Source organism: Rhineura floridana, chromosome 3, assembly GCF_030035675.1.
Source record: "Rhineura floridana isolate rRhiFlo1 chromosome 3, rRhiFlo1.hap2, whole genome shotgun sequence".
Classification (NCBI taxonomy): Eukaryota; Metazoa; Chordata; class Lepidosauria; order Squamata; family Rhineuridae; genus Rhineura; species Rhineura floridana.
Genome location: NC_084482.1, coordinates 109,269,500 through 109,282,641, shown reverse-complemented (window position 1 = coordinate 109,282,641; position 13,142 = coordinate 109,269,500). Strand labels below are relative to the sequence as shown.

Below are 13,142 nucleotides of genomic sequence, written 5' to 3'. Positions count from 1 at the left end.
ATATTTTGCTGCACCAAATGAGATTACTGTTTGTGCTACCCCACCCCCACCCCAATTAAATGCTGTTGTCCCCCAAGGATTGGTATGGGGACCTGTTCTTTTAACTTGTTCATAAACGATCTAGAGTTAGGGGTGAGCAGTGAAGTTTGCTGATTATGCTAAATTGTTCAGGGTCGTTAAAACAAAAAGAAATTGTGAAGAGCTGCAAAAGGACCTCTCTAAACTGGGTGAATGGGTGGTAAAATTGCAAATGCAATTTAATGTGAGCAATTGTAAAGTGATTAATGTTGAGGCAAAAAAAATCTTATTTTCACATATATGCCCATGGGGTCTGAACTGTCAGTGACTGACCAATGAAGTTCAATGAAGATGTCTACCCAGTGCGCACCAGCTGAGAAAAAGGCTACTAGCCATGATGCTCTGCCTCCACAGTTGGAGGCAGTATGCTCCTGAATACCAGTTGCTAGAAACCACAGGGGGTGGGGAGAGAGTGCTCTTGCACTCAGGCATTTGTTTGGTTACTGTGAGAACAGGATGCTGGACTAGATGGACCTCTGGCCTGATCCAGCAGGCTCTTTTTATGTTCTAATCATTGGATCTAAAGTACTTATCTATTCATTAAACATGCTTAACAATATAAAATGCCTTTCTTGAACAAGGTGCACATAAGGATGCACAATATAGATATTGGGTTAAATTCAATGTTAGTCATACTCACATCCGGGCCGGTTCTAAAGGGCGGCCAGGTTGGGCACTGGCCCGATGACCCCTGAAGCTACAGGAGGCCCCTTAGCTGCCCCTCCGCTCCCCTTCCGTGATCTGCGGCCCTCCACATCCCCCCACGTCTCCCCACTTACCTATCTGCTGTCTTTTATCATTGCCCATAACCAAGATGGCAGCCACGGTTTCCCTAAGGTACTGAAGCCCCTGCCGCCATCTTAGTTGATGGCAGAGATGTGCGCGCCTAGCACGCATGCGTGCCATCAACAAAGATGGCAGCGGAGGCTTCATTCCCTTAGGGAAACTGTGGCCACCATCTTGGTTAATGGCAATAGTAAAAGACAGGAGACAGGTGGGGTGGGGTGGGGTGGGCTGCGTGTATGCGCGAGCGCAAATGCAAACGTGCACGCTCACACATGCTGGGGCCCTGGGCAAGCTGATGCCCAAGGGCCCCGACATTCCTGGAGCCGGCCCTGCTCACAATAGACCCATTGATATCATAATTTCAGTGGGTTTCCTCTGAGTATGCCCAAAATTGCATATCATCCAATATATATTTTATTGGCAAAAGAAAAATGTTCATTATTAACATCCTTGCACCCCATCCAAACTGTACATTTAAAGCTGTATCATACCACTTTAAGCAGTCATGGCTTCCCAAAAGAATCCTAGGAACTGTATTTTGTTAAGCGTGCTGACAGGCCTTGTGCCAGCAGGTGACCAGGTTGGGTTCTGGCTGAGGGCCCCTGAGGGGGTCCTCCTTAGGGTGGGAGGGAGGCACTTTGTGATCTACAGCAGCATCATGTGACCTGTCACTGCCACACATCACAGAGCAGGAGCTCCAAGGCACAGACACACCAGTACAAGCAGCACGGGCTTCAGTATGGCTTCCCGCCTCACCTACATCAGTGCTCATGCCACACACACTGTGCACATGCCTACCATCACCCAAGATGGCAGCATGGGCATCCCTAAGGGGTTGATGCCCCCACCTCCGGCTTGGTTGATGGCAGGCATGCACACGCAGCTTGTGTGGTGTGTGTACTGATGAGAGAGATAGGTGGGGCTGGTAGGCCTATTTAAGTCCCACACTGCCTGCATCTGGAGGGAGCGTTGGGCTATATGGTGCTGCGGGCCTGAGGCAGGCTGGTGCTTGAGGACCCAGTCATGCCTGGTGCCCACCCTGGGTGTTGAAAGGTGTTAGGAGACCCCTATTCATTTCACAGAGCTAATATTTCCGGAGTGGTTTAATAGTCAATCCCTTTTCCATTGGTACTCTGAGAATTGTAGCTCTGTGAGGAGAAAAGGGGACTTTTTCAAAAACAAAAGCCTTTTGACTTTAAAAGCCAGGCTTAATTTTTGCTAAAAACTTTTGCCAGAACCTAAGAAATAAAAACCGATGAAAATGCCTCTGAGCAGGTGCAGAGTGAATTTCCAAACCATTTTCTAATTACAGAGAGACCCCACACATCAGGAATTAGAAGATCAAGTGGTTTTGTTTCCAGACAGACTAAAGCCTACATATACATACATATACACTTAAATCACTACATATGCTTTCTTATCTTATTACTTTAGGCACAAAAAACAGATTCCAGGGCAGAGATCCACAGGGACAGAAGCAGAAGACTTCTAGTGCAACAAGCACTAGCTAAAATAAATGTAGCTTCTTGATCAGGAAACATGAGTAACTTGTTCTGTTTTCAATTTCAGAGCTCCTGTCTTGTTTAAGACACATTAAGACAGATAAAAAACAGGGTAGCTGAAAAGATGGGGGTAGGGGTAGGGATAGAGACAGGTAGCTGTTTGGTCCATTAGAACAAAATTCACAAAATAATGTGCTGTGAGCATCAGTTGTTTCTCATGAATTTCTTTATGGTCCCTTTGATTTTTTTCATGCAGTTGTATTAAAGAAAAGTTCATTTATCAGAGAACTCCAGCTGGTTCTCTAATTCCTAACCTGCAGTGCAAAATCAAATGAATGGCATAGCAGAGGTTCAGTACAAATCATTTATCAACTCTTAGATAAAATAGCTGACTGCACTGAGGGCTGCCTTCCAAGTGAAAGAGCTGTGAAGGGGTGCAAGAGTCAGCAATGTCTATTGCCTGATGAAAGAGAAACGCCCTGTTGAGCCTGAAAAGCCAACATATTTTCCTGCAAAGAAGGTGGTGTCTCTGTCTCTGAACACCGTATAGAACATCAAGGCTGCAGCAGCTCCTTCCGGGCAATCTTTGCTTAGACATGGATCCTTCATTCTCTACAATTTCTATCTTTTTCATCCTGTCCTCCCAAGATGGCTCCACCCACAGAAGGAATGATAGACAGGGTTTCTCCAAGACAGGGAAGTACACTGGGACCTCAGTGGACTGCCTCCCCTAAACTTGGTGCCTCCAAGGAGCTGCTTGTATTAGTTGTTGAAGCAGCCTTGCACAAACTTTTCCCAAATCTATTTGTGTGTGTGTGTACAAAGAAGAAGGGCCCCTCCTCCAGACTGGTGTTTTATTTTAGGTGTTTACTGCAACATGTTCTTGACACAATAATCGTGCATTAGTGGTGGATTTATTCTGTTTTAGTTTGCTCTGCGATGCTTCCCCAATGCTACCACATTATTGCTGACCGGAAGTGCTATAGCACAGCAAAAGCAGAACAAAAATAAGCCACAACATTTTTGGTATAAGAAGTTATGGGATTTTAGCAGGAAGTTAATGGGATATGCACTTGTTGGAAATGAAGCAATGTGACCATTCCAAACCCTTTGCAGGAACAACAATATTGAAAGCAAGAGTATAAGTGATGGCCATGATAGCATCATGAATACAAATAATCATGAATGTGCAGTACAAATGATGTCTGTAGAGGCCCTTAGTAATTCAGAACATACAAAGTTTATCCACATATGAATTAAAATAGGCATAATTTAAAATAAGGTCAGAGAAGTATGTGTTTCAGCACCAGAGGTGCAGTAGTAAAAGAGCATGTCCTTTAATATCTATGTGATCTTCTATAAATGGAAAAACATTCGTGTGGCACAGCAGATGGCTTAGTTCCCACGGTATCTAAACGAGGCATATCTCCATATGAACAGGCCCAGATGTTGCGATCAACTGCCGGTGTTCTTCCCTGGATCCATCCACCTCCAGAAATAAGTTGGTTGGTGACCAGGGAAAGGGCAATTTTTGGTTGAAATTCTCTCTCTAAAGAGGCCTGCTTAGCCCCTACCCTGTTATGCTTTTGGCAAAGCCCCATGTTTATTCACTTTTTTAAATGGATTTTAGATCTGCTGTCTTAATAGGTATTTTGTTCTGTTTGGTTTTATGCTAATTGTACTTTATGTTTTTACTGAATTTTTTATGTAAACCACCTTGGGATCTTTTTTGATGGAAGGTAGTACACAAATTCCCTAAACAAAATTAAGAAATAAAACAAGCAGACAGTCTTCTTCCTGAATCCTTCTAGTCTCTTTCCAATAAATCAAAATGAAGAGGGGCAGGGACAGAATTGAAGTCTCTTGACCATTTTATATTTGTCATGTTGTTTCTAGCTATCAAGAACAGAGAAACGGGGAAATTTATTTTAAATGAAGACAACTACATTCCAGATTCCAAAGTGTTTGTTAACATGGGTGTGGAATGGGAATATCGGAATGATGATGACAGGGAAATGGTGCAAACGATGGGCCCGTTACGTAATGGAATCACCGTTCTGGTAAGGAATTTGAAGACGAGAGTGTCTACATTACACTGAGTCATACATACAATAGTTTATGGATTGCCTCTGTTAAGACATCTGTTTTGTGGATCGAGGGCATATTGAATTATAATAACTGTATGCATTGCTACTTTTGTGTATAGAGGTTTCAAGGATAGATGTCAAAAAAGCAGCAAAGCAAGTAAGCTGGCTCACTTGTGAAGGAAAAAGCAGATGGCAGTGGAGGAACAAAGAGGCTGTCAGATATAGCTGGAGAAAGGCTGGAGAGCCACACTAGCAAGGCCAGAGACTGGCTATTGCCTAGGCAAAGCTGGAAGGGGCTGGAAGTGTTTCTAACCAAATCAGATAAGGTGAAACCATTAGGCTGCTGCCTGAGGAAGGGAGGTGGAGCTATACTAAGACCTGGGAGGATAATACCTCCCTTCTTACTCTACCCCAAGAGGTTCACCTCATGCCTATCTTACTGTCGCCTTAGTGCCAGGCAAAGATTTTTATTTTCCCAAACTTTTAAAATACAATGCTGTTTTATGCTGCTTTTGTGGACTTTAATTTGGATGCTGTTGTTATTTGCATTTTAATTGCTTTGTTCTTTCTTGTAAACAATGCTGGTCGAAAGATATCTGCAGTAAACAAATACTCTACAGCTGAGGTAGCCAAGATTGTGCCCTTCAGATGTTACTAGACTACAACTTCAATCAGGCATGGCCAAAGATGATGGGAGTTGTAAGCCAACATCTGAAGGGCACATGTTGGCTACTGTAGCTCTACAACTAAGAGTACCTCATCACAAGGAACACTAACGTACCATCTCTAGGTTCTGATCCTGGCCATCTTTCGGAAAGCCCCACTTACATAGTCTGTGAGAAAGGGATTGAAGGGTTGCGTGAGTATAGGGTCCAGTTCTCATTAAAAGGTGTACACATTATCATGGTACAGAAACCTGAGTGTCAATCTCACACCCAGACCAGGAGAAAAGTTGCCCTTAATCTCCACTATGTGTTCTGAATATTGATTTTTAAGTCCATACTAATATTCATAGAACTAGTGAGACTGTTTTCATAGAACATTAAATTAACCCTAAACCAACAACAATTTGGTGTGTATATATTTTTGTCTTAAACTAGTACCAGTAATTGATTTAATATCCTGATACTAAACATACTTACCTGGGAGTAGGTGCCATTGATGTCAGCAGGACTTTCAAGAAAATAATTTAGGATCTTTTTGGACAGAGTTAGCCAACATGGCACCCTCCTGATATTGTAGATTACAACTCGTATCATCCCTGACCATTTACCATGCTGTAGTCCTAAACATCTGAAGGGCACCAAGCTGGCTACCCCTGTTTAGAGAAGAAATGTTTTAATATATTTTTAAAAAAATCTCTGCCCTACTTTTCATAGTTGTAATCACTTTTCAAAATGCGTTTATGATATTCAAAAAGATCTTACTGCAAATGCATGCTTTATTTGTCTGACCAGGCAATTCCTCATGGTAATGTCAAGATTTCACTGACGTACAAGTACATGATCCACGAAGACTCCTTGAATGTCGACAACAACAATGTTCTGGAAGATTCAGCAACATATGAGTGGGCCTTGAAAAAATGGTCACAGTGCTCAAAACCCTGTGGAGGAGGTAAAGGAGGCATTTTAAACTGATGAATCCATATATCTTTCGGAGTCTCACTTAGGGTGCAATCCTACACACACTTATCTGGGAGAAAGTCCCATTGAACTCAATGGGACTAACTTCCAAGTACACATGTATAACATTGGGCTGTTAAACCATGTAAGTATTTGTGTATCAGACATGCAGTTGTGAATTGACAGGAAGAACTTCATTGAAAAGCACCATGTTTGAGGTGATATAGCAGGTGATATACTGCTTTGCCTGTGGTGTTACATCTGTAATGACTCATTTACACTGTACAGCCCATTTGATTCTGCAATCATTAATGATGAATTTCCATATATAAAACAAATCAAAGAGTAAACATTTCTTAAAAATTACTAAACAATCATATCTTCAGTTGTGATTTAATAGAGAAAAATTAATGTGGTGTAAAAACAGGTCTAGAAACACTCTCTAGGCATGCTTTTTATTGCTGCCCATTATTCATAATGTATTGCAAATTTAGAAAACTGAGAGCAGATTAAATGCTCTGCATTTAGGACAGTTTCATTCCATAACTCAGAGAATATAAATTAATGAGGCTGACAAAATGCTGATGTATAAACATTCCAGCAGAGAATGTACATTGGAGCCCATACTGGACTGAACCAGTAGATAACTGGTAGTGTGTTGTACTATCTGCTTCTGGAAACAGTATGCATCTAGATCAGGGCCTGTTCAGTCATTTCCTGGCTCCCAGAATTCTACCTGCTGTGCAATTTGGGATCAGCCTCAAGCACTCTCCTTTCACTCTAACCCAATCTTAACATATGCCCCACATATTGGGTAGAAAGTAGCAAGTGCAGTGAAAGATCCCACATTTGTGTCAATGTGGGAACTCTGGCTCACTTCAATCACTTTGTCCTCCTCCCCCCCCCCCCAGGATTGCCTGTGGAAACACTGGAAATTGCCATCAGACCAGGAGTAGCAACCCAACTGGGATTACATTAAGGTGCTGGATGTATAAATTGATGTAGGAAGTGGAACAGGCCAGAAGAGGTACCAGTTCATCCCATTGGTTCATTCACATGATTCCAGCCATATTGCAAGCCCACTAGCAGCACATTCTCATGTGTTATCTCCGTGGCTGAACAAACTGAATCAGGTCTCACTGGCCCTGCAAAACAGAAGAACTCACTTTAACTCGAGCTTAATTGGAGTAAAGAGATTTTGAACAGGCTTCAGGGTGTGGAAGCACTGTAAAATGCTGAAGATAAAAAAAGTCTCTTTCTTAAGGTTATCAGTTTACAAAATACGGTTGTCGGAGGAAGACTGACCACAAGATGGTTCATCGCAGTTACTGTGAGTCCATCCAGAAACCAAAGCCCATTCGCAGAGTGTGTAATCTTCAGGAATGTTCCCAGCCAATGTAAGCATTTCTCTCTGCTGGAATAACTCATCACTGTTGCATAATAATCAGATGAAACAGAAGTGCCTGGAGTTAGCCTTGGATGACCTCTCCACTCCGTTCCTTTGTGGCTGCTTTGGGTTAGGACTATTCTATAGCCATAATGCATAGAATATTACCAAAACAGAGTTATGCAATGATGTGATCAAATTGCCAGAATTCTGCTTGTTGAAAAAGGGGGAGGGCAAGAAAAATCTTTCCTAAAAATTGATGATTCCCTGATTCCAAAGTAGGTGTTGATTTTACAGGGCGGGAATGGGGGAATAATTTCTATGTTATGCATACCCTTTATAGGCTGTTATTGCAGAAAATATCATACACCAGTCCTAATTGAAACACCAATAAAACTCACAGCCTGCTTTTAAAAATGTGGGTTTGTTGAGGAGTGAGGAAGGAAGTTGGTGGTTTTAGCTCACAAAAATAACTGTTCAAACATTTATATTTTCCATTTGTGTGTTTTACTATTACTATAGAGTTTGGTTTGGTTTTGGTAAAAAATAGGCATTTATGTTTCATGACTTGGATTAGGAGGGGGTGTATAGATTGAGGATACTTTTTGGCCCAATCCACTTAAACATAAACAATTTAAGAATGCATAAACAGGATTATGGATTGTAATCACTTGTTGGATTGAAAACAGTGAATATAATTCCATTGCATTTTCAGATGTGCATTCAAATGAATACCCAGTTGAGGGTACAGTAATTCTGTACTTTGTTGCTTTAAATAGGAAGCAGATTCCAATGTGCTCTTGAATTTGCATCTCCACTCCATTCATGTGTTATGCAACTAATCATGCAGTAGTACCTTGTTTTCACACAAATAGAGAGGTAACATGTTCATCTTGCAGCCATTAGAACCTGTATAATTCTTTGATGGGTATTATTATTATTATTATTATTTATTAAATTTATATACCGCCCGACTAGCGTATCATAACAAAGGAGTACATTGATCAGGACAGGAGCTTTATTATTTGTTTGTTGCTGGATTTAAAAGTGAGTAGGCAAATTAACAGAAAACAGGCATATATGGACAAAGATAGCACAGCTTGCATTCTTCCAATTTTGTCCCTAATCACTAGACTGCAAGAAGTTAGCATCTTGTTCAATTTCTTTGTTTAAATTTCTAGTGCATCAATGAGTGCTTATAGTAAGTAACAACAGAATATACTGAATTAAATTTAATTATAATTGACAAATACTCCTTGGTTGGCCCTAAAAAGACAAGGAAATCATAGAGTTCTTCTAAAAATATTCAGACTCTGACTTTGTAAATAAGCAAGGGACAAGAGTTTCCCAATTGTGACACAAGCATTTATAAAGAACCCTTGTGTTCTTGTGATGTGGTCTAGAATGTATAGAGAGTATGGATATTCTTGGCTGATCTTAAAGATCATGATAGAACACAAGTGAGTAGGCAGTCTCTAAGGCTGCATACATCATATATACTTACCTAGGAGTAAATGCCATTGAACTATGAGAGACTTATGCACAAGTAGATATCCATAGGATTGTGCTGTAAGGTATGTAATATCCAAGCCATTTAGGACTTTCCATTTCAAAATGACCTTGATTTGTGCCTGAAAGACAATAAGAAGCCAGTGCAAACTCTGGAACACAGCCAACCCATTTGAGATACAAGCTGTCACTTTACACACCAGTGGAAGCTTACAAGCAATCATCAAGGGCAGGACATTATAACTGTCCTCAAGGTTACAAAGTAACCTGGGCTCCTGCTGGGAGGAAGGGCGGGGTATAAATCAAATGATAAATAAACAAACAAACAAATAAAGTAGTGTTATGAGAAAAGCCAATGGAGGACTGATGTAGCTTTCTAAAGCATAAAACTGATGAAAGGTGCTCCTGGCCACCATCACCTCGGATTCCATCAGTGGATCCAGAAGCACTTTGAGGATGCAAACCATCTGAGGGCTGAACTAGACATTACCAGGTATAGAACCTCTGACTGTCCTTAACTCTCCATATGCTGTAGTAGTGGGTTTTCTGCATCAACAGGGGGTTGACCTTTGAGATCCCTTCCAACTCTATGATTCTGTGAATTCTTGATAACTCCTAGTATGTTATGATGTGCTACCATCATACTGTGCATTCGTCTGGTTTATATCACTGGTTGTTAGCAGCACAGCAGGGCAACAGACTCATTAGCCCATTTTAGACCCTTATTTTTGGTCTAACAAACATGTTTGAGGAGGGAGCAGAATCATAAAGACCAGTTCTTCCCCACGTCATGCACATTCATTTGAAAGTCTTTCAATGAATATGTGTAGATTGGGGGTGGCACCTGCCAGGGGTGCCAACAGGATTTCCTGGGCCCAGTACACTGTATGTACATAGTGGGGCTCCTGCTAGGAGGAAGGGTGGGGAATAAATAAATAAATAACTGAAGCAAAAACAAAAAACAACACTGGCCAGCACACTCACACACACATACTCTAAACATGTCCACCTTGCTCGACCCAACTCTCAGCCTCACAGGGTTGTTGCAAAGATAAAAAGTGGAGGACGACCCAGGAAGAAAAGTAAGGTGCAAATGTATCACCTCATGCAATGGGGGGGGGACATGCACAAAGACACAAATTCCCATTGCTTCGATAACATTCCACAGTTCTGATATTTTATAGGAAAATACCATCAACAACAGAAAAGCTTGCCAACATGAACACACACAAATGCTCTAAGCATCTGCAGCTTGACTGAACCAACTCTCAGTCTAATCTACCTCACAGGGTTGTTGCAAAGACTGCATACACATGCACTAGAGATGTAAAAATACATACACCCCATATAATAGTTTGTTGTCAAAACCGTTTGGTTAGAGCATTTTTTTAAAAAATCAGTATTAGTTTCCTACCAAATAACAGCAGTGACACCTTAGTAAGCTTTAAAAATGGCTAAAAAATATGATTGGAGGGGGAGAGAAAGAAAGAAATATTTACAATACAGTCCTTTGCTATGTCTATTCAAAAGTCTCATTGACTTACAGCACAATCCTAACCATGTCCACTCAAAAGTAAGTCCTATTGAATTCAGTGGGGTTTACTGCCAGGTATGTGGGATTAGCACTGCAGATTTGCTCCCAGAAAACTGAGTATAAGATTAAAGCTTCATATTGGGAAGGTTTTCAAAACCGGCTATGAATTAGGCAAATAAACTGCTCTCTTCAAAAACCCAGGATAATTTAAACTTGCATGACTCCTTATATTTAGAAAACTATTAACACATTGTAATGGCATCATAAGCAACATGTACATTTTTTTTATTTCTGTTCAAAAATTATTTGATAGATAAAATGGATAATATGCTATTTTTTGCAAGCAATTTTAAAGAACTTACATATACACTTTTATTACCCGTCACTGAAATTGTTTACTGTGCATGCCTACCAAAATCCTGCTGTGCTGTGTGCTTCTTTGATCTTCTGTTCTGGACCTAATGCTGCAAATCCACACACAAAGAAAAGTGAGCAGGCAGGCACACGTGCACATGCACACCATTAACCAATATGCAGAGGCAAGCAGGAAAAGGCAGCTGTTTTCAGGTCTTGCAGGGGTTTTAGCTATTGTCTGGAATTCAACAAATCCCTCATCAATCACAGCTCTGTCTTCACTTATTGGCTAAAAACCTGAAAGGGTGGGGATTGGAGCAGCCAGCTAGCTTATTTCCAAGAAATAGGGGAGTATCACATTTTATTGTATATATTTTGTTCTAGATCACTTAGAAGCTTTGTTTTTTAAAAAGATGAAAGCTAAGAGTCTGGGTCTCCTGCTGACCCCAGGCCCAATAGAAACACACCGTTTCTACCTGTGTGTTGGTAGCCCTGGCACCTGCTAAAATGATTCCATTCTCTTCCCACAATGTGTTCTTTGTATGTGTGTAATATCTGAGGCATTACCAGCAGAAAGGGAGAGATTCAGATAGATGGCAGCAACCTAGTTCTGCCCTGAGTGACCAGGAGGAGTCTGAGCAACAGCTACAATAGATGCTCCTATTCCACTCAGGCCTCAACTTATACTATTCTGTTAGTGAGTTGTTCTCTGATACTTTTTCAGTGCCTTGAACTGGGCACTACTGGGTACAGGGAACTGGGCTAGATGCAGCATAAGTTTGACTCCCCAATACAGTTCTTATTATATGTTGCACACAGAATTTCCACTATTTGCTTTGCAAAGCTTCATAATTGGGTCCAGATGTTTGCAATGCTTACATTTTTAATATCTGTATTCTTAGGATGTAGTTGCCACCCTGTCTCACCAAGCCTTGCTCTCAGCAACAATAGAGTTATGAATGAAACTCCTTTGAACCCTACTGAGAGCTGTGAGCATGCATCCTGTCAGCCTTCCAACTCCCTTTTGCATCATATTGCCTACTGAATTTTGAAAAATACAGAAAGTACAGAGGTTAATATTCCATGCATTAACATACTTCAGTAAAGGTTTGGAAGGACTTTAGCGCTGTTCCCGAGAGAAGTGGATGTATTGTTTTGGAAGCTTTATAATGACAGCACAAACTGCTTTGTTGTGGCCTTCATTCTTTTTCATGTGGTTCTTAGTTGATGGCTGAATTCCTGGCGTATCCAAAGCAGCAAATTCATCTCTAAGAATTATGCTTCTACTACACCAGCATCTATTAACAACATTTGTTTTAGTGGTTTATCCTCCTGTTGGTTTCCACATGAATTATTTAGAACATTACAAATAGCTGTTGTTAGGGAGTCTGGAAGGAAATTCTGCTCTTTTAAATCCAGTGCATCTGCAAGCAAGAAATAAAAAGTTGCTTGGCGAAGGACTTAACAGAATAATTCAGATCATGTTTAGGGTGCATAACGAGATCTCACATCTTTTGTGCTCATGTAATATCTATTAGCTTAATGGTTCTGGGGTTTTTTTATTGTAAAGTGAAGAAGCCAGCAAAGTGATTGAATCACCATGTGATGTTTTCATGCTGAGTGATAGAATTTCATTTTATTTTGGAAATTGCTGATTAAAGATCTTTAACTAGGAAGAGGGGTCCAATCAAAATGGCTTCTAATCTCCAGTTTAGAATCATAGAATCATAGGGTTAGAAGGGGCCTATAAGGCCATTGAGTCCAACCACCTGCTCAATGCAGGAATCCAACTTAAGGCATACCCGGCCGGTGGCTGTCCAGCTGCCTCTTGAAGGTCTTCAGTGTTTTTTTCAACTGTTTTAATTCACGAATGGGGCAAAATTAATAACTTAGATATATAAACAAGAATAAAAAGTGACAGAAAATAATTTATTATTTATAAAAAAACAATATTACAGGGTTAGAATGTCACGATGAAACATTCTTAGAGAAGTCCCACTAGATTTTTAATTTCGTCCTCCCTGCCTTGAGCAGCCAGATGTTAACTTCTACGAGACGGGAGCAGCTATGCATTGGCCACATGAAAACACATCAGCAACCCGCACCAAATCTTACCTCTGTATCTCCACTCTCATAGGACCCATTGTGGATAGCCAAACTCTAATACAATGGCATGTGCTCATTTTTAACCTGAACTGTCAACCCAAAGAGATGGGGAGGTGAGGGAACGGGAGGGGCAAAAGAATACTCATTGTCTGGGTACAAAAAAATGGGCTATTGACA

The 13,142-nt window shown here is 40.9% G+C and overlaps 1 protein-coding gene across 3 annotated transcripts in view; it reads left to right on the top strand.

Annotated features, from left to right (window-relative positions):
- Positions 1-13,142, top strand: part of ADAMTS2 (ADAM metallopeptidase with thrombospondin type 1 motif 2) — a 460,134-nt gene that overhangs the window by 425,121 nt on the left and 21,871 nt on the right. For all 3 annotated transcript variants that reach the window (XM_061617298.1, XM_061617297.1, XM_061617299.1), the window contains 3 exons: positions 4,263-4,426; positions 5,911-6,067; positions 7,340-7,472. In XM_061617298.1, coding sequence (XP_061473282.1) covers positions 4,263-4,426; positions 5,911-6,067; positions 7,340-7,472 — 454 coding nt within the window. The remainder of the gene's footprint in view (positions 1-4,262; positions 4,427-5,910; positions 6,068-7,339; positions 7,473-13,142) is intronic.